Here is a 27,789-nt window from a genome sequence, read left to right as displayed (position 1 = left end):
AATCTAGTAGAAGATCTCAGAAGAGTGAGTCGAATTGGATCTTTGTTACAATAACCTCCAAAGGTGTTCACTAGGGGTGAGGTCAGAGCTCTAATGCAGGCCTCTCAAGATCTTCCACCACAACCCATGTAAATAAATAACCAATTTGTGGTCAAATTAAGTAAACCAGCCAGAATAGTTTTTCCGTCCTTAGTTCTCTCAAGCTCCTTAAACACTTTAAACTTTGTCTATAAAATGTTATTTTCCCCTAGAAATACTTCTAGGGAAAAAATGCTTGAACAGTTTGTTTGTATAATTTAGGAAGTGTTTTCCCCTTCAACCCTAATTTAATTCTAAATCTAATCACATGCAGGCTGATCTACACAGCTGATACAGATAACAATGATGTCATTCGTCTCTACGCCAGCAAAGCAAATTAAAACCAAAACAAAGACATCTAAAATACAAAACAACTTTTTATTAAATTGTTATATGTGGAATTATATATTATTAAGCTTGCATTTCGAGTGAACACATATATAGTACATAATCTCACGCATACTGTATATATGCAACTTACCCCTTAAGTTCACATATACGTTATAGTTGTGTATTTCCAGTGTTACAATGTATTCATGCAAAATCCCAAATCCGTGATGTATAGAGCTGTGTAAAGGTTTATATTTCATAACACAACTTGATTTCATTAAAGTAAAAATGAAAAAAAGAAGAAGAAAAGAACAAACGACAATCAGCCATCATCTCGCCATGAACGCAAAAATCCCAAACGATTTGTTCTTTTTTTTTTTTTTTTTTACAGATCCGAACAAAATATCCAACAAAAACACCAACAGCATTGGGGCTGTTATCAGTACAAAATATCATGAACAACTTAAAATATTCGAATCGTACAGTATACATTTTCTTTGATGATCTAAAAAAAAAAAAAGGAAGAAACCCGAATAGTTTCAACAAGCATTATGCTAAATAAAGGACGAGCAAAATGCGTGTCATAGTGCTGAAAAGAAAAAAGAAAGAGAAGATTAATCCACATCCAACCCTAACCCCAGCTCAATCATTCTCCAATCATGGAAGACATGTGCAGTGATGGTTGTCGCGAACCATCGTGAAAAAATAAAAAGGACAAAAAAAAAAAAAAAAAGAATGAAAACACCACAACATTGCATTTGGCTGATACAGCTAGGTACCAAAATGATCTATTTTTTCACTGCACATCTGAGGTAACAGTCTGTACATTCATCAACAAGCCGGAAAAAAAAAAAAAAAAAAAAACACTGCGGTATTATTCTGTAGAAAAGCAGTACACCGTTGAATTGGACCTCAACTAAAAATCAAGGAATGCTATGGCATTAAAATATATCAAAAATAAATCATTTACATGAAGAAAAGAAAACGTATGTAGCTAATACACATTGCTGGAAGTATAAACTTAATCATAAAACATATTGAATATTTATTTCTGAAAAAAAAAAAAATTACGTGTGGAAAAAAACATTTCTGAAGCAATTTCTAGAACAACACATGCCAGGATCTATAATTGTGTAAAATATTACAAAATAACGACTAAAGATTATCGATACTTGCATACAAATTCTCTTAAAAAAGAAAAGAAAAATCAATCTAGGTGTGCAGATAACATGCAATATTACTGTATCAAATTTGAGACAAATTCCAACAACGTATACTGCATAAGGCCATATTCTCCATTTTATGTGCCCTTTAAAATGCGATATATAGGAGGACAATTCATCGACCAATAAAATAATTGCAAAAACGATACAATTCTATACGCATACTCATTATTTCAGTAGAAACTTTGGTGATTAAAACTTAAAAAAAAAAGCAGCATTGCTAATCTCATTCATTTCTTTTTGTCTATAAAAATGCTTATAAGTTCACCTGCAATCATTCAAAAAAAAAAAAAAAAAAAAAAAATTATAAAAAAAATTCATTATCATGTTTAGGTATTTGAAATACATAGTATTCTTTTCATAAAGGATAAAAGTGTCTCTTCATTATCCAAAAACTGACAATAAATGTGTGATTAATAGTACATTGCACATGTTGAGAATAATATATAGTGGTAAATAATCATTTAAAAAAAAAAAAATAAGCATGTGATTGTAAAATGATAGAAGAGTGTCAACGCAATACCATGTTCTCAGAATCGTTGTTCTTGCACTATTAAAAGTCAGTCGGTTCCCGAGGTTGAAATGTCCTGGACTTTCTGTTATTGGCAGAAGGTATAAGAGTATAAAACATAGGGGAAAAAGAGGAACATGACAAGAACAGTAAATTCTGAGTAAAATGCATAAATATAAATATGCATATTGCATATTGCATGCCAAACCGTTGAACCATTGGCAATAAAACTGCGTCATGCAGAGCTACAATTCGTTAATGCGTTGCAGAGAATTCTTTTTAAAAGTCTGAAGCAAAAAAATAAAACTAAATGATTAATTATTGTTAAAAAAAAAAAATGCTATTCAATTTTAACAATCGGTTTTGGTTAAAAGAATCTGTTTCAACTCGATTTCTACTGGATGATAAGCAGCATTTAAACATGGCATTAATAAAAGTGTACATAATTCTCATATGATGAAGAAAATCAAACCGTAGAGTTTATAGACAAATAGTCAAATTGGCTCTCAGGTACACGAACAACTCAGGCATAACTGTGCATATTCAAGCAAATACTGGACACACTAAAGATAATAAGTGAAATAATAAAAAAAAAAAAAAGTCCAAAAAATGGAATATCTGGGGTTTTTTTTTTGTGATAGATTTCAACTATTAATTAAATTCAACCTAACAAGAAGTGCTTTTTTTCTTTTTCTTTGGAACATCACATAAAAATAATGACACATTCCAGAATAAGGGTGTAAGTGCCAAAGCCCTGCAAAGGCATTCATACAATTTTTTTTTTAATAAACGAGTTGTACTTATAAGGATTTGCTGACCAGACCGTTGTAGCAGCAGAGCCAACGTCATTCATATTGGCCAATCACATAACGGCCCCCGGTCAGTTCACGCCCACTGAGATGGCTTTTTGGACTATTATTGGCTGAAATGCAGGTTCTAATCAAATACCAGGGTAAAACTCTGAATTCACATCCATGGAGTGCAGCACAGGTTTTTGTTCAGTGTTGGACAGTCTGCTCAACACTTCTGCAGAAAGTGTGTAACTATTCCCCGACTTCTCCTCGAACCAGCTGTCAAGTGGCCTCTTGCCGTCAAAGTTGGCAATAGGTGGTCCATTGACAGCCAACATGAGCAGGTCATTCATCTGTTCCAGAGTAAGTCTGGAGTGGTTATTCCTTCTTATTTTGTGCAAAGACTCTCTTCCTTTGTCACAGCAGACAGTCGATGTTGGCAAGACTTTCAACAACTGCAGGATTTGGTTGAGCAAAGGAAAACGCTGCTTATATTTGCAAACATGACTCATCACTTCCTTAAAGCCGTTCATGCTAAAATAGTCCGCTTTGAGATCCCTCCACTCTCTTATCAGGCTTCCGCGGAAATCCACTCGCTCATGCGAGTGCTCCCGACCTGACAAGGGAATTGTCTCAAGATGATCGAAGATGAGAAGGACCTCTTCCTCACCATAGGTTTGGAGGTCGTCCCTATTGCGGGGCCACGATGACAAGTCGAGCACCTTGCAAGCCTGCACGACAGAATGGCTGTGCTGATCAATGCGCTGGGCCAGAATTCCCTGGGTCTTTTGACAGATTTTCTCCCGAATCGACTGGAACTTCGATTCAGCCACCCGAAGGTTCTTGAGGTCCACTCCATTGAAGCTCTCACGGAAGTTGTCCTCAAACTCTTGGAGGTACTCCCCTGGAGAATCGACCAGCTGACCGATCTCATGAATGGCTTCCACAATCTTGGTATCTACTTGAGAAACTAGTAGATAATCTCCCTGAAAGTTGAAGGCAAGACGTGACAGAATAGCGATGATATCCAAAAGAAAATAGATAAGCTTCACAGACTGGTAATCCATAAGGAACTGCAAGAGAGAAAGCGCAATGGCGGCTGCATCCCCCCTCTGGGTCTGACCGCTGATGCTTTTGAGATGTGTCACCACTTCGAGATAGTCCTTGATGAGAGCATTTAGGACATTAGGCTCACCTATGATCCACCGAACTGCTCGTATGTCCCCAAGAAACTCCGTCTCCTCAGAGAGAGTCGGTGCACTCGACCTCAGTTCAGTCATCATGCGAGGGGAGTATCGATAGAAACTCAACAAATGCTTTAAATTGTTCTCCAAGTCGTCCAAACATGAGAGCTCCTTCCCACAAATGGAATCCAGTATCTCTAGATGGGGACGGTGAATCATTACTGGCAGGCACAATACAAAAGGAAAAGTCTTCCTTATGGATACATAGAGGTTTGAACGAAGAGTAGAAGAGATGTTGGAACCATCGATTCCCAAACCAACCACGAGCATGTCCTGTAGAGAGAGACCTAGGACACCAAATGCACGGTCAATAGCTTGAAGGTATCCATCTACACTAATACCACTCAGTCTCTGTAGGGACACAAATTCAGTAGCGGGCGGGCCCTCTGTGGTGATGAACTGCACATATACCGCAACTGTGTCTGCTAGCAAATCATCATTCTGCCCATCCATGATGACTCCGAGGAAAGGTGAGAGACGGATCTTCTCGACCAAGTCCTCTTTAAACGCTCGGGAAATGTGGTGAATAAGAATCTGGCAGTCGCTCTCGTTCATGTACTGATCGACGACTTTGAGTTCACACTTTTTTAACAGCTCGGCTAAGGGCCGGATGTCAGAATAAGGCCGTCCCTCGAAAGCAAGATGGTAAGCAGCGTTGAATAGAGTCATCATGTTCCGACACATCTCTTCGGTCTTCTCAGGATGCATGCGTAGCTTGTACAACTGCAGACATTTCTTATGGAGGTTGCTCTGGCTGTGGAGCTTGATGGTGTGGATTTTGAACTGCTTCGACCCGATGATGAACGCCGAAGTCCTTGATGACTGTACGGTGTACTGCCGGCACACGTGGCACCACATCTCATTCAGCGTCGGAGAATATCGCAAGAACCAGAATTTCTTTAGCCATTCTTGTTTAAAGCGCCGGATTCGCCGGCCGGGGCTGACGGACAGTTTCGAGGCATCGTCGGTGGCCACTATCATGTCAGCTGTTATGGATTCATCTGCAGAGTCGACGTCCTGGTCATCTTCCTCCATGCTGGCAGGAATGGGTGTCATAGACTCTACCACTGCAAGAGAATTCAGAAGTGTGATTTCATTGCAATGCCACTCTACGACACATCTCTCAGAAATAGGAAGTCTGAACGATCATCTGGAACACTCGCATGATGACGTACACAGAAAACTTTGCATTGCAGACTAATTGTATTTGTTTGACCTCACTTAACATTGAATATCTTCACATTTAAATTTTCTTATTCATATTAATAGCTTATAATCAGACATCAAACAAGCAGACAATGTTTTTTTTTCCCCCACATATTTAATAAATCTATTAAGTTTACAGCAACATAGAAAAAACAACATTTGCTGTTCAGGTACAGTCTCAGCATATGGACATTGTATATAATTGAATTAGCAGCAGTGTTCCAATACAGCATGACAATTCCACGGCTGAGTTGGCACCCATTTGTAAACCTACCTCTCATTTCATCGCTTGGCAAGGATTCAGATGAATGCAAGCCCAAGGTCTCGGTCTGCTCTTGCTGTTTAAAGTGAAGAAGCTCTGCTTCCAGTTCACGTATACGTCTCTTCAGTCTGACGCAGTTTGGGCAAAAAGACGTCGATGGGCCTTCGCTAATCGTCGTAGGCTCTTCTTGTGTGTCCTCTACTTTGACATATCTTTCAAGACTGCTCTCGAGCTGCTTCACAGGCACAAATCCACAGGACACAAGAGGCACTTTTCTCTCAGTCTGGCTCATGATTGTCTCCACTACATTTGGTGAATAGTTTCCAGGATGGCTGAAGACATTGCTGACCTGCATTCTAGGTCTTGATAATGACAAAGTGCTGTTTAGTGGATTGTCCTGACGTTGGCTTGCTTCTAGGGACGCCTCTACAACATCTTTGAAGATGAGATCGATTTTTTTCTTCTTCACTTGAGGCTGGCTATCTGCCTCATCACTACCGTGCTTTATGAGACTTCTTCTTCCGTGTAATGTCGAGCGTAGAAGTGGGCCTTTAGCTTCTTCCTGGTGTTGGGTAGTGTCTTCGGAATTGTTCCCTGGGAAAAAAAAACGCACAAAGCTTAGTGTAGGTACAGGAAACATGAATACTTATAAATAAACACATCAGGCAATAGTGATGAACAAAACCCAATTTACTTACCTGTTGATCGTTGCAGATAAACAGCCAGGAACATTTCCTCTGTGATATTTTTATTGTTGACAAAAGCTCAGTTAAATATAATGCTCACGTTACCGATGGTAAAATTAAAAAAATAAAATAATAAATTATATTTACGAAGATGTATTGCGAGTTGCTTTATTTTATATTTTATATTCACTTATGTTAATACAGATGGTCTTCGAGTTATGAGGGTTCGAGTTACAATTTTTCGATCTTACCATGGCAATAGTGATATGACAAAAATTGAAAAAATATTTTACGTTTCACACATTAGGCAAACGTATCAGGTATGCTCCGCCCTCCACTCATGAAGCAGCGTTTGTCCACGTGCCCACTGCCACATACACAAACATATACTCAACAAATGGCTTGGTTTATTATGCAACTGCAACATTAGCATAAACATTAGCAAAAACTGTATTTCTTCATTATCGTAAATGGTTTAGTATACTTTTTGCCCCCTTTATACAATTTGTCTGTTTTTATAAAAGAAATTCTTGAAAAGAGTGTGTGTGTGTGTGTGTGTGTGTGTGTGTGTGTGTGTGTGTGTGTGTATTGTTGGGCACACTCTTTTCCATTTGACTGGCCAGCTGTTAGTATGAATGCAGTCTGTATGAATAGTCATGATTGTAAAACAATAACTTATCTGGCTTGTCAGAGTTAAGACTCAGGTGGCGCTCAAAAAAACGTGAGAGAGAAAAGGACCAGACAAAGTCTTCGGTAAATGTTTGTAGGAATTTCATTTTTCATGATATCCTCATAAAATCTGAAATATACACTCATGAAACCTATGGCTAATGAGACACAAGGACTACTTTAATGTATTTATATATAAAAAAAATGTAATCTTCAATGTAGTAAATTTATACTCTAGGCACTTCAGTGTCTATAACATTATCTTTTTGAGCAATATCAACTCTGGATGATGGGTTGTAAGACCCAAATTGTCTTCTTTCCAAAGATACCTAAATTGCGTATGTAGCATACTGTTGATAGGAACTGTCAGGTCAGGTCTTTTTCAAAATTTGTTTGGGAGAAAGCGGACCAGACATAGTCTCAGATAAATGTTTCTAGGTATCTAATTTTTCATGATACCTTCAGAAAATTATATTGAAATATTAATAAATGAAATATAAACTCATGACACATATGGCTTTCAACCCATTATTTTCTGGATGGCTCCAGGACTGATTTCATGCCTACAAACATTTATCTAATCATTTAAATGTCTGGTCCTTTACTTCCTCCCCCTGTTTGAGAGCCACCTGTTAGACTCAGGTGGCCATTCATACAGACTGCATTCATATTGATAACTGGTCTTTCAGACAATTGTTATAGAGGTTTGGCTATTTTGCTATTCATACAGACTGCATTCATATTGATGGACAGGGATCCAGACAAGCTATTGTTTTACAATCATGGGCATTCATACAGACTGCATGCATACTGATGGCCAGGTAGCCAGACAGACAAGCTTTTGTTATACAGTCATGGCCCCTCATACAAACTGGCTTCATATTGATGGCCAGCCATTCAAATAGACAGGACTGTGCCCAACACACACACACACACACACACACACACACACACACACACACACACACACACACACACACACACACACACACACACACACATACACACACATACACACACATACACACACTCACACACACTCACACACACTCACACACAGTTTTCCAGCATTTCTCTTTTACAAACCAGGCCAAATATCATCATACCAGGTTTGTAGCAATACATGTTTTTTAAAAGATTTTTTTTTAAATTAGAAAAAGGCTGTTTGCTTCTTACAGTAGGGTCATTCCCATCTGGTTTCTGTCCATTGCATACTACAAAGACTGCCGTAGTAAAAGTTGTTAACGATCTGCTGATGGAAGCTGATTCTGGACTCTTAACCATATTTATCTTATTCAATCTAATTGTGGCCTTTGATACAATTTTTCATCAAGTTCTTTTAGATTACTTTCTACAAATTTTACTGGTGTCCCTCTTAGCTGGTTCAGATCCTATCTCTCTGAGATTAATTTCGTAAACTGATTAATAAATCACTTAATTTATCCAACTTAAATATTTCAGATCATATTCCTCATCTGTTACCGCTGGTAATCATCAAGGCTCTGTTTTAGGCCCTATTTTATTTAGCATTTTCTTATATCCTCTTGGTTATATTTTTTAGGAAATATGGCATTAATTTTCATTGCTACATGGATGACACCCAGCTTTATTTGTCCTCCAAGGCAGATTGTACTCTTCTTTCCTCCTCTCTTTTAAATTGGTTAGATGAGATTAAATCTTGGTTCTCGTGCAAATGATCTTAAGATGAATATTGACAAAATAGAGGTTCTCTACTGATAACTGTATAATCTCCTTATCTTCTCAGGTTAGGAGTCTGGGTGTCATCCTTGATGGCATGTCTTTTGAAAAGCATGTTACTCAGGTTTGTGTACTTCCATCTAGGAAACATTAGCCATCTTCATCCGTTCCTCACATCCATTTCCACAGCTTTTCTTGTACATGCTCTAGTTACCTCGCACATTGATTATTGCAACACTTTTGTTTGGGTTACCTCACAAACTTCTTCATACACTTCAATTGGCTCAGAACTGTCCTCATCTTTGGAATTCTTTTCCACAATCAATATGAGAAAGTGACTGTCTGACCACTTTTAAATCATTCCTTAATACTCATCTCTTCAGATTAGCTTTTTCTGATTAATTCTAACAGTTAAATAGCTGTTGTTTGTTGTGATTGTTTGTTGTGACCTATGTGACATATGAAAACACATGTAGCTACAAAGCAATAGTAATAGTTCATCATTCTTTCTTCTCAATTTAGTGCAATGTCCTCCTTTTTGGGAGAACTGAGAGAAATGATGAACAGCTTTTCATCGACAGACTTGAAGACTCTGGATGGAAATCTAAGGATGGCCTTCAGTTTGTTTAACAAGAAGACATCAGTGACAATCTATAAAACTATAAAATGAGTAATTATAATCTTACATCTCATCTACATTTATTCACAAAAGCAAGAACATACATTTTTACTCGATTTTAGTTAAACTGTGTCTGCTTTTTGCCCACTCCAGTAGTAAAGTTAACAATGTCACTAGTTTTAGATGTAAATCTCTTTAGATTTATATAAAAGATATTACACTATGTGGCCATTTTTTATGTCCACACATATATATAAATAAATATCTTTGTAACAATGTATGGAATTGTATAGATTATTTTCAGTATATATCAAGTGTTTGTTAACATCATATCGATTTTAACTGCCTGTTCAATATTTTTGTGAACATATAGAGCCCAAAACTCTTTGGAGATCCAGTGCAGCACACACTTTCCTCATCATCTGGGAGCTCATCACCACTGCTATACTCTTCTAAGTACGTTGTCGGTCTCTACTGATGGAGAATTGAGCAACAGACCCTGTTCATTGCATATTAGGAAATCAAGGACGGATACCATTCAGGTACAGTAACATGGTGGTTTATGCCTGTAGAAATTCAGTCAGCCTCTGCTGTTTAACTTGATATTTTTTTACAGATCATAAAAACATTTGTGATTGCAGATGTTTTTTTTATTATTATTCAGAGTCTTCAGAAATTATACAAAGGACATTTTGATAATCAAAATTATATAATTTTGAATCATTGTTCCCTAAAAATCTTATTTAATTATTTATATAATCTCTCACTCTTATTTTTCAGATGCTTTGTTAGGATAAATTCAGAAAGGGGGACCATAGCTAGGGGAAAAGTGGCATCTAAAAACCTGGAGAAACCATGCAGAAGAAGACTGTAACAGTCAGTCCCAAAGTGTCAAATCTTTTAAAAAAGACTTATAAGTAGCACTTAATTTAAAATGCAGCTGACTCTTTCCCACTAAACCCATTGTTTTTCAGAAATAGGAAGTGTTTATTCATTTATTTATTTATTTAAATACTGATTTGTTTATTACAGACTGTTTTTTAAATCATGGTTTGAGAGTTCAATTTATTTACAAATTCCAAGTAATTTGTTTTAGAGAAACTATTTTGGGGCTGGTGTTTGCTGAAGCCTGATTTGAGATTAGATTTGTATTTTCTGGACAGTTAAGTCATTTCACTATTTCTATAATATTTCTATATTATTGTACTCTTTATTTTTGTATGTTTGTTTTTCCTAAACCATTTTAACATCTATATGCTGCTAAATAACAATTGAATGCTGTAGCTAACAAAAACAGTATTATGTAGTTAATATCAATAACAGTAACACACTGTAATTTTACAGTATACTGCCAGTAAATACTGCAAATACTGGCAACCACAACTGCCAATAGTTTACTGTTGTTTTTTTAATTAGATCAAAAAGACAAGTTATAGACACTTAAGTGCCTTGAATATAAATTTTCTGCGTTGAACATTATTTTGATTTCATATATAAATACATGAAATCAGTCCTGGAGCAATCCATAAAAAGTAATGGGTTGAAAGCCACATGTCTCATGAGTTTATATTTCTAATTTTATGACAGTATCATGAAAAAAAGGAGATTCCGACAAACATTTATCTGAGATTATGCATTTCATATTAATGGATGGTTGTTCAGAAAATTGTTATAGAGGTTTGGCTATTCATACAGACTGCATTCATATTGATGGCAGGTTGCCAGACAAGCTATTGTTTTGCAATCATTGTCATTCATACAGACTGCATTCATATTAATGGACAGATATTCAAATGTGTCCAACAACACACACACACACACACACACACACACACACACTTTTCAAGCATTCCTCTATTAAAACAAACGGACAAATCCTATAAAATTGTAAAGGGAGAAATATTATTACAACTCACAGATGTAAAATAGGCTCAGATTTTCCATCCACGTGCAGATCACCAGGTTGCTGTTATCACTCCCAGGAATAATATTTTCCTCATTGCTGCTTCAACGTTTTCGACTATCCATTTTTCTTTTTTTTTTTTTTTTGCAAACAAAGCACTGAGAGATCTTCCTGACAGGTGCTTCACAGTGCATGTGATTCGCTCTTTGACCACTAAGAGCTTCTAAACAGTAATTAAAAAAAAAACCTTGCCCATGTGGGAAATAATACCCTCCCTTATATTGTTAGAATCCTGCACTCATTGGCTACATTTTCCATCAATTACGTTGTTTCCTTAACGCTACTGGCTGGAAATAAAAGATTTGAAATGATAGGTGGTGCATAACAAAACGTCACCACACCTGCAGGGAGCGTGGTGGTTTTGGGTCAAGATTCCGACATGATTCTGACTTTTTGGGTGGTCCAATTTTTTTTTTATACTATATTCTACACGCTATATTTGTTTGGGTTTTTTGCCACCGAGATGTCGTTTTTTTTAATGCAAAAGTTATTCCAAAACAAGATACAAACAATACTTTCCCCCAAAGTACTGTGAGGTTAAAAACAATAGGATAACCATCTAAATTACAACACTATCGTTTCATTGGACCACAAATGCTTTGCGGCATATGGTTCAGTGGACCCTTATCTTTCCAAACAAAAGCAGTGGATGCGTTTGTGACTTGTTATTACAATCATAGTGTACTGGTACTGCATTTTTTTTTTTAATGCATGATGTTGGTGTGTAAACACAAATTCAGCAAATACATTTGTTATATGCTTTCAATTTAAAAACAGTGATCTTAAATCGTACTTGAGGCTTATACCTTTAGAATATAGAGTTTGTCATGGTTACTCTTGTCTTACTCCCTTTTTATTTAATCAATTGTTATACATTAGCACCTGTGAACAATGGGCTATCACAGACGCAGGCATCCAGGCGAGGGCTAAGGGTTGTTTTTAACCTGTTCGCCTTCGCCACAGCTTTTGAGTCTCACAGCTGAAAATGCTCTACCTAACTTTAAATGTTAACAGTTCCTGAAAAAAGTGGGCTACATACACAATTTAGATATCTCACACAATCTAGAAAAGTACGGGGTAAAAGCCACATGATTTCTCATGAATTTATATTTTAAATTGAATGAAGATATAGTGAAAAATGCGATTCCTACAAACATTTATCTGAGACCTCCCTGCCCCACTCAGCCCAAATTTTGGGACTCACAGCTGAAAATGTCCTACCTAAATTTAAATGTTAACAGTTCCTGAGAAATATGTGGTACATACATAATTTAGATATCGTTGGAAAAAAGACAGAGCTTTACTGTCAATTATTTAAAGTCGAAATTGCTCAAAAAGATATTACATTATAGATGATGAAGTGCCATGGATATACATTTCCTGCATTGAACATTATTTCAATTTCATATATAAATACATGAAATTAGTCCTCGAGCAATCCAGAAAAGTACTGGGTTGAAAGCCACATGTCTCATGAGTTTATATTTCAAATAAAATAAAATAAAATAAAAAAGATTTTCATGACAAATGAAATGCCTACAAACATTTATCTGAGACTATGTCTGATCCTTTTCTCCCTCCCCCTGTTTGAGAGACACCTGCTAGACTCAGGTGGCCATTCATACTCTATTCATACAGTCTGCTATTGATATTGAGTTGGCATTCATATTAATGGCCAGGTTGCCAGACAAGCTATTGTTTTACAGTCATGGCCATTCATATTGATGTCTGGCCATTCCAATCCCAACAATACACACACACACACACACACACACACACTTTTCAAGCATTTCTCTTATAAAAACAAACGGGCAAAAAAAACGTATAACATCGTATAAAACTGTAAAGGGAGATATATTGTAACTTACAGATGCAAAATAGGCTCAAATTTTCCATCCCTATTGTTTGGTTGGAGCAACAATGCTTTACGGCATGTTGTTCACTGGACCCTTATCTTTCCTAATAAACCGGGATTAGCAGCAGTGGATGTGTTTGTGACTCGTTATTACAATAATTGTGTAAGTAGTGCATTTTTTTTTTTTTATGCATGTTGTTGTTGTGTACCCAAATTCAGCAAATAGATATGTTATACGTTTTCTATTGAAAAACTACGATCTAAAATTGCTGCTTGAGGCTTAGAGCTTTAGAATGATGTATAGATAGTCATGGTTACTCTTTTTATTTAATCTATTGGTAAACATTAACACCTCCAAACAATGGGGTATCGGTCGCGCTGGTGCGGTCACTGAAGGCTAAGGGGTTACACTAAAATTGTCAAAATTTTGTACTGTTGTATTATGTTTTATATAGATTTTTTAAAGCATGGTTGACAATTTGCCATTATTATTAAAAATAATAAAAATGCTGATTTCCACATTAGGCTTCATTTTCTTATACTTAAGTCACAAGCAGCCACTATGAGCTTTGAAATGTCAAAATGAACGATAGTTAAACTCCATGTGGCTGCTGCATTTTCTTAAAGTACACTTTTATACATAAATATCCTGAAATAGGCTTTTATATAGTTACAATAAGCCAAAAATATCTAATCAATTATACATTTTTTTTTTATTTGACAAAATATATATTCATCGTGTCTACTTTTATTTTTACCCAAAAAGATGTGATTTTGTAAATGACAGGAAATATACGGTACGGATTTTCTGCTGCCTCCATCAGTTGTGAATTTTATTCCAAACTGAAAAACTAACATATAAACTGTTGCACAGACACAATAATCTTATAAGTAACAATTCCTAGAACCATCAAGTGCATGTAGCATGTTCATTTGGGTGCAAATGCATTGATGGAAATACTGCTTCCAATTATTTCATCACTACTGAATATAAGATGAGTAGCACAGTAGGTGATAAAGAGGTGATGAGTAGGTATGACTTTAGGGAGAGGAATGTGGAAGGGCAGATGGTGGTAGATTTTGCTAAAAGGATGGAAATGGCAGTGGTGAACACTTATTTTCAGAAAAGGAGGATCATAGGGTGACGTATAAGAGTGGAGGAAGGTGCACACAGGTGGACTATGTTCTATGTAGGAGATACAACCTAAAGGAGATTGGAGACTGTAAGGTATTGGCAGGGGACAGTGTAGGTCAGGGGTGGCCAACCAGTCAGAGACCGAGAGACACATTTTTGACTGTGTTACCGCAAAGAGCCACATCATACACATGGGCACACATGAACATCACCCATCCCTTCCTCTTACACACACACACACACACACACACACACACACACACACACACACACCGCTGCTCAGCCAGATTTATTGTAAATGTCACACACCAACATAATGACAGAAATTGACTCCTACAGTTCTAAGATCACAGGACAGTCATTTTCAACAATGAACATTGTGTGCACTGTCTCACACACAAACTCTGTTTAACCAAGTCCACAAACAAAAATATCATAATTTACAATAGCATTTTTCTTTTACTATGCATGTTACTTAGTGGGACTTTTGGCATTCTTTGCCTTAAACAATCCCCTTCAAATCTGCCTCGTATTCCGTTGTTGCCACTCGAAGCAATTCTTTCACGTGTGTCAGTCAGAACAGATCGATGCTTTGATTTCACGTGTTTCAGGGTAGAAAACACAGACTTTGTTTGTTTTTTTTATGTGCGTGTTCACTTCGCTTGAGTTCAATACGGTATTTTCATTAAACGCGCATGTGCGTGAGATGAAAATACCGCAGGGGGGGGGACAATTAATTTTTTACAAGGGGCCACATGAGAAACCTGAATTGTGTCAGAGGGCCACACCAACGATAATATTTTAGGGATGCACCGAAATGAAAATTCAATTCAAATGGCAATGAAATCCATAATTTTTTGTGTTATGCCTTTTGCCTTGGCACCATCACTGGAAAACTTTCCTGCCTTTTCAAAAACGTCCTCTACAGACGGAGTGCGCATGCTCGGATTGACTTTACTTTTCTGCGCCGCGTTCTTCTCATATTTAGAATGCCAATCGGGATGTTTGTATTTCAGGTGATAAATTAAACCCGACTTGGAGAAACTCTTTACAGATACACCCCCTATTGAAATTTCAGTATTGTTTTGCAAATCGCTATCCGCACACCGCAGACATGTTGCTCTTATCCAGATAACCGTGTGCTGCTGCGCTTTTTTATTGCGTCATTACAATTGTGTTTCTGCCGTGTTATTTCGGTGATTTAGGGATTTCCGAAAATTCTCGGTGCATCCATTTTAATTTATGATTGGCCTCATGCCAAGGTCTGATATACCGCAAAGTTTCCCAGTAGGGGCAAGCTCATTTAAGTCTTAAAAATACCGGAATGAACTTAAGCGAAGCGAACACGCACATTAAAAATCAAACACACACAAACTTCGATATGAACGTAAGAGCCGCATGAAACCAGCCAAAGAGCCGCATGCGGCTCGCGAGCCGCGGGTTGGCCACCCCTGGTGTAGGTAGACCGCATCGGATGGTGGTCTGTAGGATGGTTTTGAAGGTGAAGCAGAAGAGGAGAAGTGTGAAGACTAAAAGAAGAATAGGATGGTGGAAACTGAAGGAGGAAGACTGTAGTGTGAGATTTAGGAAGAGGTCAGAGAGGGGCTCGGTGGTGGTGAAGAGGTGCTGGATGATTGGGCAACTACTGCAGAAGTGATAAGGGAGACAGCTAGAAAGGTACTTGGTGTGGACATATAAAAGAAGACAAATAGACCTGGTGGTGGAATGAGGAATGCAGGAGAGCATAAGGACTAAGAGGTTGGTGATACAGAATTGGGATCGACAGAGAGATGAAAAAAGTAGGCAGGAGTACAAGGAGATGCGGCAGCAGGTAAAGAGGGATGTGGCATATGAGGAGCTGTATGAGAAGTTGAACAGCAAGGAAGGAGAAAATGATTTGTTGCGATTGGCCAGGCAGAGGGACCGAGCTGGGAAGGATGTGCTGCAAGTTCGAGCAATAAAGCACGGAGATGGAAATGTGTTGACTAGTGATGAGTGTTGAGAAAGTGGAGGAAGTATTTGAGCAGAGAGAAGATTGGATGAGGTGGAGATGGTGAAGCAGGAAGTGGATAGGATTAGTAAGGAGGAAGTGAGAGCAGTGATTAAGAGGATAAAGAGTTGAAAGTTGGTTGTTGTCTGGGGTTTCTAAATCCACTTAAAAGAAAATTGCAGAGAGTTCAAAATTCTGCTGCGCAAATTCTCGACAGCTAAATACATTTCTCCAGTTTTGGAGTCATTGCACTGGTCAGGTTTTGGATTGATTTTAATTTATGGTTTTGTACTTATAAGGAACTACATGATATGGGTCTGCATTATCTGTTAACTTTGAACCCTTTACACTCCCAGGTGTGATCTTCGGCTTTTTCTTCTTGTGCTCCAAAATTATGGAATTCTCTTCCCGCTCAGACCAGACAGGGATCCTTTTAGTATTTTTATATTATTATACCGTATATTATATAGTATTTTATAGAGTATTTTAGTATTGTATATATGATGAATATCTTGTTTTTATTTCTGTCTTTTTTTCTTGTATGTTTTGTAAAAGGTTTTGAGATGTACTTTTACAGACACCAAGTCTGGTCTAAGAACAAACCCAAACGTCCACTTAGTACACTTAATCCATCTAATTCCACTGAATAATATGACAGGACATGATGTATTTAATCAGGGACAGCAGGAGACAGCTCACCTGTGTCCGCCTTGCGGTTGGTACAGTCCTGGGACATACTCTGTAGACGTTTTGTATATTCGTCGCTGTACGACACGCGAAGCCTTTCCCCGACCGCCAGTCTGCGACACACACGGAAGTATATATGCCCATCATGCTGAAATGCACTCAAATTTCTCTCACCCTCCTCTGAAGACATCCGGATGTATCTAATAAAAAAAATAAAAACAATTAATGAACAAAAAACCCCCCAAAAAACTAAACGATGTTGGTCAGAGAAGACCGCTGATGTTTACCTCATCCAATTTGCGATAGTTACGTCACAGCCTTCGATTGTTTTGTAGGTGTTGTTCTCATCAACAATCTTAAAGAAACCGATCAGATTAAATAGAATTAATGGTTCAGACTCAAAAAGTTGGAATTTGATGATCTTTGGAATCCTTCCTACCATCCAGGAGTAAGTTCCTGAAGGTTTGTCATGTGCTCCCAAGAGTTGGCCTTGGTACGGCCCGAACAGCGCTCCCTTAGGATATTCTCATCCATGCAGCACACATCCACGTCCTGACCTTCCCTAACGATCTGGATCCCGGAAGGCACAGTGAGAGCTGCACGATCAGGCACTCCGAGCGCAGTGGGCGTATCAGGCACAAACACGGGGGGGCCGTGGTTTAGACATTCCTCGAGGAAATACTCCTTACATTCTTCACAGACTACAAAAAACACAATTTAGCAAAAATATTGGACTTTCCATTAGACTGTCACTATATCAAATGTACTGTTTCTTTTTAACAATTCGTGTAACGACTGAATACCTACACCAGCGGTCAGCGTTCCGTTGTCCCGCATTCACTCCGTGCTCATGGTTGACTTTTTTTTTCTCTTTAGGCTCCTCCGAAGACGCATCGTTGATGCCGCTGAAACATCACACATTGCAATGCATTCAATTAGCCTCATTATTATTTAATCACACGCACAAAACGGCTGCAAAGAAACCCCTTTTACGGCACTCTTTCATTACTGTTTATAACATGCCCTATTTAAAGTGCTACTACTCTGGCTGAGAATTTTCATGTGGAGTTTCTATACTATATATTACATTAGTTAAAGGTACGAATTGAGGATATTTACTGCATTTTAGCATCTTCGGTAGTTTGTAGTCTGAGAACATTCAGTGCTATGAAAACTCAATAAATCAGTTTCCTAAGAGACAAAATGATTATTAACTTTAATGTTTCTAGGAACATTGGGAAGGGCACACAGTTCCCTAGACTTATGAAGTTCTGCAGGTAGCATACAGTAGGTAAGAGAAGACAAAATATGACAATGAATCAAAGCTATGTTGGCTTTCCAAGTTTAAAACAAAAAGTATATTAAAATATTTACCCTGTGCTGCATTCTGGCTCAGTTTCCATACATGGCTCAGTGCGAAAGGTGATGGCGTCCGCCATGATTGACGCTGGATGGAGGGCCACAACCTGGCCTATTTTCATGCAAACATCCTACAACTGTGAAAAGAAGAAAAAAGTTAGCATGTCCTGATTTCATGTTAATGTCAGTTTTATGTCACCGCCTATTATTTTGCTTTTTCTCTCGATCGACAGTAATTCGATAATTATCAGATTATTTGATAAGTAGGGCTGCAACAACTAATTGATAAAATCGATCTTCTGCTTCTTTCGGTTGCTCCCATTAGGGGGCGCCACAGCAGATTGTCTGTCTCCATACCCTGTCCTCTACATCTGCCTTTTTCAAACCAACTACCTGCATGTCTTCCCTCGACACATCCATAAACCTACTCCTTGGTCTTCCTCTTTTCCTCCTTCCTGATGGCTCCATCCTCATTATTCTCCTACTGATATACCCCATGTCCCTCCTCTGCACATGTCCAAACCATCTCAATCTCTCCTCTCTCACCTTGTCTCCAAAACGTCCTACATGCACTGTCCCTCTAATAAACTCATTTCTAATCCTGTCCATCGTTGTCACTCCCAACAAAAACATCAACATCTTCAGCTCTGCTACCTCCAGCTCCACCTCCTGTCTTTTACTCAATGCCACTGTCTCTAAACCGTACAACATCACAGGTCTCACCCCAGTCCTATACACTTTCCCTTTCACTTTTGCAGATACCCTACTATCACATAATCGATAAAATCGATAATAATCGATAATGAAATTTGTTGTAAACTAATGCGTTTATCGGTTAATTGGGCTGCTCTAGTTATAGGTTGGTGTGACGGCAAGATAAGGCAGAGAAAAAACAGGGTCTACCGGCAACAGGAAAAGTCCTGTGAGAGAAAAAAAAAAGAGAACAAACTGTTGTCCTAAGATAGTAGTCCTGCAGTACCAAATGACATTTGCCAAAATATTCTGCATTGCATCCAAGAGATATTTATAGAACAGCCATAACAAGCAAGATTCAAATTAGTGCCAATGTAAGCTAAAATCACTGTTTGGGGAAATCATTTTAATAGTAAGCATATGGTCTGTTTAGTAAGTGTTAAAGGGTTTAGTGACCCTAGGAAACGAGAGAGTGCATTGACTCAGAAGGCAGGAGAGCGGTTTTATGGAGAAATCCACACCAGACTTCTTGCTTATAAATTTTTGATTTGTGAATATATAAAAGTTTTTGCCGCAACATTCTTTTCATTTAATAAAAAAGATCACTTTGTTCGTTTTCACTTTGGCTAATGGTTTACTATATTACCCACAATGCCACCTGATTGGCTTTTGGCACCACTGGGAATTTCTATGTCTAGTGATTGTGATGCAGCGGCGCTTTAATCTTTTAGTCCCACTCTCTCATCTGCAAATCTGAACACTCTGCTGTACAATTAAGAGTCAAATGCTAACACAAGGTGCATGTTTACACTACTGGCTAAAAAAATAAAAGGCAGAACTCGCAATGGCTTTTAATATTCTTAACTACTAGTCATTATTCTTGAACTTGGTCAGAAAAAATTTAATGGTAATAACAATATAAATAACAAGACATCAAGAGACAACAAATGACTTTTTAATGGGAAACAACTCAAACCCTGAGCTATTTAGGGCAAGCCATGACTCGAGGAGATGCCATGCTAATTATATTAGGTCATAGATGTTAGACCATCGATCTATCCATCCATCCATCCATCTATGAAATCATAAATGAGGAGAACCGTGGCAACTAATTTTATATATAACCCAAATATTATTGGTATAATGCAAAGAAAAAAATGCATTATCTTGTGTTTGAATTTTTTTTTAACTTATGCCGCTTTTGCTACAAATAGTCTAGCTGCTAATGCTAGCGATATGGATTCTTTAGCATTTTATGTTCAGCTGCAAGAATTTCTCTTAAAAGGAGAAAATCCTGACAATTCCACATAAAGGGAGTGAATGAAGGATGGAAGCAATGAAGACATCTGTTAAAGTCTGCTGAAATAAGTAGGACAGACTCCACACACACACACACACACACACACACACACACACACATCTGTATTACCCAAATGTGGTCTAAAAATGTAAACTATTGAATTGAATTTTCTATTAATGTAATTTATCAATTTAATTTGTGACAATTTAATTGACTACTCAATTTATTTAATATAATAAAAAATTGTATTACATTGTAAATTGTATTGAATATATTATTTAACCAAGCAGACATTTTATTTCAAATTGTTTAAAAAAAAAAAAAAAAAGTATAAATTGGAAAGAACTTAGCGATTCAAAAGATAATGATGGCAGATGAGGTAGAAGTTAAAAAAATAAAAAAAAGGTTGCAGAAGTATATATTTCTGCTGAATTCAGTCTTCCTCTACAACCCTGTGTCCTGAACGTAGTTCCTTTAGATTTACATTATAACTTTATTACTGATTTTATTTATTTTGATATTATTCAGCCACCACAGCCTTTCATCAGGAAAAGATTCGGGCACCTTTGTGTTAGTGGTGAATCAGTGCAATATCAGTAAACACAGTAATAAGTGTGTATTGTTGGTTTTCTTTATTTCCAAGAAGATCTTTTGAAGAGATCTGGTGAGAACATCCGGCTTGGGTTTGAGCAGCTAAGAGCACAGAGATGGTCAACTATGTGATGTGGTCAGTAATAATCTAAAGCTTCTAGACTGAATAAACATATAAATAAATAAATGTGCTTAATAAATGCTTGAGATGTTTTGGTGTGGATCATTCAGAAGCTGCATCCAGTCTATGCTTCGAAGCTGGGCTTGTCTTTGGGATTTTATTGGACAGAAGTTGGGTGAACACCAGGTCCTGAGGTGCCTTGTAGTGTCAGGTGAGACAGACAGACAAAACAGACAGGAGTCAGACACGGAGCGCGCGCCCCGAATTATCTCGAGTGTTCAACGTATTTCATTCGGGGGAGGGGAGAAGCAAGCAAGCTGGAATCTGATTGGTGGAGGGAGCCGTCAATCATACATGCTAGTCAAAAAGCCGAGCGGGGACGAACGCTAGCACCACAAACAAACCCGAGCAAAGATGTTCACGAAGTCCCGAAGAAGCGCAGTGAAAACCACAGGGGGGCTGGACGTCCAGCTCTAACGCTGCTGGAGATGGAGAAGGAGAGGGAGAAGTTTCTCCTCGGCTAGCCCCCCCTTTTTAAATAAAATACATAAAGACACGAGTCACTACGCAAGGCCACTGGCGACTTACCTAGCGCTTTCGGAAGCCATTTTCATTGGCCACAGTGTGTGGGCTAGTGCGGGACTCACCTTGTGCACCAGACCGCAGTCCGTCCTGAGCTCTTCACTTCCCCCTCCAGTGCACCAGCCGCGACGACCCCCACATCCACCAGCTCCACCCAGTAAAACTAGTCTAATCGAGAGGCAAACTTTTAGCTCCTCACATCTTTTCTACCCAGTCAGCTGCTTCTTGCAGCTTTGACCACCATCTTTTTTTTTATTACAGGAAATGACATGGAAAAACGGAAGAAAGCTGCGAGGAGCGGGTCTAATGTGTCTGGAGAGGACTAGAAAAGTTTTCCTCCTCCGCCAACAGTTTCCTTCATGTGTCTTCAGTGCATGAGAGACACATTTAGACAAGATTCCCCCACCCCAATTTCACACTACACTAAGAACTTGGATGATTCCCATTTCTTTGCATAACACGTCCACACAAGTCCTATCCCTTATTATTATTTTATTATTATTTTTTTAATTAAAATGATACCAATTGACATGGCCATCCTTACTCCATTTTTACTTTCAACACCATTCGGGGCATGACATTACAGGAAAATCATCAATGCCAAGATAGTGTGATGCAGCTGGATGAAGATGTTTCAAAAACCAGATCGAAACTAGATCTTGACATTGCGCTTACAATCTTATGATAATCTCATTTCATTCCTCAAGTCGAATTTGGACAAAAGGACCAGCCAAATGAATAAATGTCATGTGTGCTATGCTGTTACAAAAAAAATAATGCCTGGAAAACTTTTCTAATTTTAAATCATTCTGCTTAAGCTTCTACTCGGACGTGGCAGCTCGGTGGTTGAGATGTTTGGTTCTGATCAGAAGGTTGCGAGATCAAATCCCAGCACCACCAAGCTGCCACTGCTGGGTCCTTGAGTGTGGTTCTTAACCCTTCACTCCTCAGTTGTGTGGATAATGACATCTGTAAAATTCTGTACATATAAATAATATGAATATATATCAATATTTTAAATAATATACAGAATTATTCCTTCAAAAACAAACAAAGATGTAAAAGCATTAAGACAGCATTGGAAGCGCATTTAAAATATGTAGCAGACCAAGTTTCTTGGTAAATTTATTAACAAAATGATAAAATAAATAAATACAAATTGATCAATTGCTCCTAATATCAATTTTTGTCTCACGTTCCCTACAGTATTTCTAAACACTGCATACAAACAACTCAGCACAGGCTCAAATACATGAGAGAGGTAAGAGAACCGACCAATTCACTCACGATGTCAGGCGAAAAAAGACAAAGCAAGAGTTCTGTAACAGAAAGAATTCATAAAAATAAACGCACTCCGTTTTTTTTTCGTTTCTTAAAACCATTATGAAAAATACAAACAATTTTACAAATATTTATATTGTGTGTAATAAACAATTTACACATAGTTCAGCACACCAGGTGAACGGGTTTGTAATTACTCAAATCGCTACAATGCATCTTGTGTTTCTTTAGTGGAAGATTTTCCTTTTTTCGTCTTTTTTTTTTTTTCCATTTTCTTTTTTTTTGCACGCGTAAACAAAAGTACTCCGATTTTCAAGAGTTTGACTGCAGATGAGGTAAAAGACACAGGCACGCGCTCTCTCTTTCATACATACACGCATACAAAGGAGGTGTACAATACCAGGGAAGTTACTGTATAATGAAATGTATTAACAATACTAGAAGGCCACAATCATGACGGAGTATATATATATATATATATATATATATATATATATATATATATATATATATATATAAATATATGAAAAAAAAAAAAAAACTGTCAGAGGGAATATAATGCACATGTGTGAATATGGATGAGCAGATTTAATGAGATGTACAGCTGGAATGGATCTGTAATCAAATGTTCCCATATATGCATAAAATGTCGTCCCTATTCTCTCATTTCGTAAACCCCAGATTACACTGCAGCGAGGAATGACTCAGAAAAACCCGAAGAAGTCTGACGTTGAACATAATGCTGGAAGAGAACTAGACAGTGATATGTATTTAGAAACGTAAAATAATGTTCCTCGTAGCAAAAATGCACATCTGCAGTGTCTTTGGGTTTTCTGATCGTAGCGTTTTCGCCACCGCTTTACTCCAGTAAGACGTTTTCTTCACGCACGCGTCACTCGCTAAACTATCTAGACTAACTGTAATTCAGCAATGGCACATGTACCAAAGTCAGATGTCAAATTAATAAGAAAAATAAAAACAAAATGGTCCACTGGTGATGAAATACTCCACATTGGTGATAAGCTGGGTGGCTTTCAGATTAATCGCGAGCGCACGTAACTGTTCCAGTGATCGACTGATTTTATTCTCGGGCCCGAGATACCAGAAAATCCAGAAGAACGAAAGAGTCTGTTTGTTCATCAATTTAAAAAAATTCTAGACACACAGCATGCATGTACCGTTTTTCTTTTTCATCTTGCTGCCAGTTCAATGTAAAGTAACACAAATAGTTACAAAATAAATCTCGGAGCTAAATGCATATTTCAAAGATTCGACAAAACATTTCATAACCTTGCATAAGGTGGCGTTTGCTATTGAACTGATTGGTCGTGTGGTGGGGTTTTTATTTTGATCGCCTCCGCCAAAGCCTAGGTTGTGTTTTGAATACCTGATGGAACAGTAAAAAAAAAAAAGAATTAGGTGTATTACGTTGGTAGTAAAGCGCTAATCACAAGTAGTGGATCAACAGAATGAGCGATTAATGAGCGATTAATGAGCGATATTAGACTGTAAGTAATAGTACCGGGTGATGAGTACAAGGCTTGGGAGACGACGTCCTGTTCTGACGGATATTTCTTGGTGTACCTTTAATACTATCACTGCTAAAAGTGCATAAACCACAGAATACACAAACAAAAAAAAGTCAAACTCACATATAACCCCCAAAACCCCTCTCCTTAAAATCGCTTACACAAGTAAAAACCTTGCACCGTTACGCAAAACGTCAGATTACGCCACTTGGTTCCTTTCCGTATTTATCCCAACCATGTGCAGTAACTATGATAAACACACTATTGTTGTGAGTGTTGAACAAAACCTAGAAAACAACTATTAAGGCGACTCTTTAACCTGAACGTCAAGTTTTTGAAGCTTCCATTTTAAAAGCGGGTGTAAAACGTCTACGTTCGAACGGAACGCGTTAATTTTTACTTTTGGTCTGCTAAAAGTAAGACTAAAATCGCTAATTGCAACTGTGCTTCTGTTTTAAGGACGCCGCACGCGAAGGGCTTGAGACGGATTGACCGACGTGTTGGAATATATCTAATGCAGGACAGGAAATTGAACAGGAATAATGAATAAAGGCACTCTAAGGCACCTGTAAATGGAGGAATAGCTGTGTAAAAAAAAAAACTCTCAACTTTATGAAGCACTAGACAGTAAGGGGGTCTCAGAAGGCCATCAAATGTCCTTTCAGGGTTTAGATTATAACAACCTAGAAAGAATTCGCATCCTAGATGGTAATTGAAGTGTTTCACGTTCATACAAAACAATCTGCTTCCATGACTCCCGTCTGTCTATCTCCTAATACAAACGACGGCGTATTAGGTCTAAGGTTAGGTCGTAGTGAAACAGTCTGAAACCGTGAGACCCTGAAAAACAGCAATAATTGTGCATGAAAATTGACACGGTACAATGATATTTGTTGTTCAGTAATAAACTAATCTGTCTACGTAGCCTGGATGAAGATATGTCAATGTGGAGAGCGATGTAAACGTGTTCAAGGTGCCAGCTGTGTAGTACCATTAAGACATGAATGAATGAAGACGAGCAGGAGTCGAGGCGGAAGAGGTAAAGTAAACGTGCGGCTCGGTCTGAGGGAAGGCCGAAAGCAATGGCTCAAAAACAAGTGGTACGAAGTCAGAAAGAAGATGCCTCTGCTCGCAGCTCATCTTCATTACACAATGTTGGGACCAAAAAAATAAAAAATAAAATTAAAAAAAATCATGTCGGCAAGCATAAAGCTAATCAACAAACAGGCATAATTCACTTTCTAAAGCTTTGCCTTAGTCTTGCGAGAATAGGTGTTTGCTTTAGTTATTTTAGCTTGTGCTTTATATCTAGGGTTTCCAGTCTTTTGTCTTATTACTAAATTTGGCTCAAACAGCAAACCCTCAAGTTTAAGACAGCAAATTGTGAAGCATTATTGTTATAGTGATGGTTTCTGTATGTTTTCCATACAGGATGATGATGATGATGATGATGATTCAGGGGAAGAAAGAAAGGAGTGGTGATCTATTTCTAGACTGGACATAAAATATGCTAACTATATTCTGGATGTAGGGGGAAAAAATGTTTTTGGCAGTTTACTAAAAAAAAACAAAAAAACCAAAAAAAAAACACTCATTATGCAATGCCCTTCTGCTTGCAACTAAGAGTTCCTTGCATAATCGATGCCATTTAACACCTTTGATAGCAAGTTACTGTTTAAAACAGAAACAGAAAAGCACTTGTTTTTGTGTGAAGACTAGGAAGACCTGAATACATTTTGCTATTAACAAAAAGCCAGAATACTCCTCAGACATGGACACCTTAGTTTTTGTTGTTTTTGCCCTTCCCCCCTCTCCCCCTTCCCTCAACACAGTGAGCCTGCAATGTTTCACACACGGGTGCATTAAAGACTCAATAAACAAGAGCATCTTTTTTTTTTTTCCTATCAAGAGACGCGGTTGCGTTTCCTCGCGCCGCCGATCAGACGTTATTCTCTTCTGACGGTTCGGTCTGAGGCGTACTCGATATGGGTCTTCTTTTTGTCGCCATATCATTTTGCGTTCTGCAGCTCGGATGAAATGAAAACAGGATGGAGACGTCGGCATTTTGTAGTCCTGATTCAGTCTAACAAATGCCTGTGACTTCAGAAGCCCCGGCGCTTCCTGCCGCTGGCAAATACTGACGCAACTTGTCCAAGCTCGGGACAAGAAGCTTTTGGTTTAGGAAGGGTCCTCTCAGACCTGGCTGGGGGACGCGAAACGAGGGTGGACAGAGCATGCAGTCTTTGGACATGTGTGACCTGCCACCCTCTTCCCAGAGAAAAGGAAACTAAGACAACTTAAAAACAATCCCCATGAGTTTCAAGGGCAACTGTTGCAGGCACACACTGGTGTGATGAGATATATTCAGTTATCCTTCTCCTTCATTATTAATGGAATTCGCTCTCGGTTTTCACTTATTAAAAACAGTCCGCTAATTGGTATGACACTGTATTATAAAGCACCTTTCTACAACTTTCTCGGGCGTATTCGTTGAAAAGAACATGACTAATTCACCTCGGATGTAGAAGCACTGTTGACAGTCTCACCTTACACTGGAGGAAACAAATTTCGAATTAAAATGCACAGATATATGTATAATATATATAGATTGGCAACTTGGTGCACCGGTGCTGGATGCAATAAAAGTTGTTTTTAAATGTTTTGGGAGAAGGAGAGGTATACTTAGTTGAGTCGACTGGAATAAAGACTCATTTGGAGATGTCCACGCTATTGAGTGCCACTGGCAAAAGCTGTTGTGAAGATTCTAAGATTTTTCCATTGTTGGTGTTCTTGTTATGGTCCACGTCCTCTACGTCCATCTTGACTGCCTCTTCGCTGTTGCTGGCATCGGGAGTTGTCGTTTCAGAGTTTGTTACATTCACAGGACTTTCTCCATCCTTTACGGGGCTCTGGGAGTCCGTCTTGCCGTTCTCTTTAACCTCTGTGACCTCCGCTGGCTTCACGGCAGCGTTCGTCGTGTCCATGTCATCTCGAACTGCTGTGTTATTGGTCTGCGTGACTCCTGATTCTTTCGGCTCGGCTTCCGGAGTTACAGCGGCAGCTGAGTCAGCCATCTCACCCACCTCTGGCTCAGCCTGCGCATTGGGAACGGTGCTAGCTGCAGGGACCTGCGCACCAACTTGGGCATTGGACCCTGAGGGCTTGGCGCACGAATGTACTGTACCCTTGGGCTCCTGGGAGCCGTCAGTCTTGTCCTCAGTGTTGTCCTCCTGGTTTGCGCAGATCTCTAAAGTCTGAGACAGGTTAAAGCTGTGGATGAGGCGTACCAAGTGTTTCACTTTGTCCAGCGAGGTCTGCATTTCCTTCTGCCGGGCCAGGATGCTGTTCTTGGTCTCCATGCATTTCTTCGACATTAAAAAGACAAG

At 38.3% G+C, this 27,789-nt stretch overlaps 2 protein-coding genes and 1 long non-coding RNA gene across 8 annotated transcripts in view; 1 reads left to right on the top strand and 2 right to left on the bottom strand.

Annotated features, from left to right (window-relative positions):
- Positions 1-2,091: 2,091 nt before the first annotated feature.
- Positions 2,092-21,786, bottom strand: prdm11 (PR domain containing 11). Its single transcript, XM_046859068.1, is given in 9 exon segments — positions 2,092-5,244; positions 5,658-6,239; positions 16,960-17,147; positions 17,235-17,302; positions 17,387-17,472; positions 17,475-17,648; positions 17,755-17,852; positions 18,322-18,443; positions 21,659-21,786. Coding segments are annotated over 8 exon segments (3,465 nt in total). The 5' UTR covers positions 18,429-18,443; positions 21,659-21,786; the 3' UTR covers positions 2,092-3,082.
- Positions 21,646-23,363, top strand: LOC124392274. Its single transcript, XR_006927139.1, has 2 exons — positions 21,646-21,750; positions 21,855-23,363. It is a non-coding gene; the product is annotated as an uncharacterized LOC124392274 (long non-coding RNA).
- The window catches only part of phf21ab (PHD finger protein 21Ab), a 34,730-nt gene continuing 29,623 nt past the window's right edge, over positions 22,683-27,789 (bottom strand). For all 6 annotated transcript variants that reach the window (XM_046859071.1, XM_046859072.1, XM_046859075.1 and 3 more), the window contains one exon: positions 22,683-27,768. In XM_046859071.1, the coding sequence (XP_046715027.1) occupies positions 27,112-27,768 (657 nt within the window). In that variant the 3' untranslated portion in view covers positions 22,683-27,111. The remainder of the gene's footprint in view (positions 27,769-27,789) is intronic.

The sequence above is a fragment of the Silurus meridionalis genome, chromosome 10, assembly GCF_014805685.1.
Source record: "Silurus meridionalis isolate SWU-2019-XX chromosome 10, ASM1480568v1, whole genome shotgun sequence".
NCBI classification, from domain to species: Eukaryota; Metazoa; Chordata; class Actinopteri; order Siluriformes; family Siluridae; genus Silurus; species Silurus meridionalis.
The sequence above is the reverse complement of the archived record's forward strand: the minus strand, read 5'-3'. Positions and strand labels throughout refer to the sequence as shown.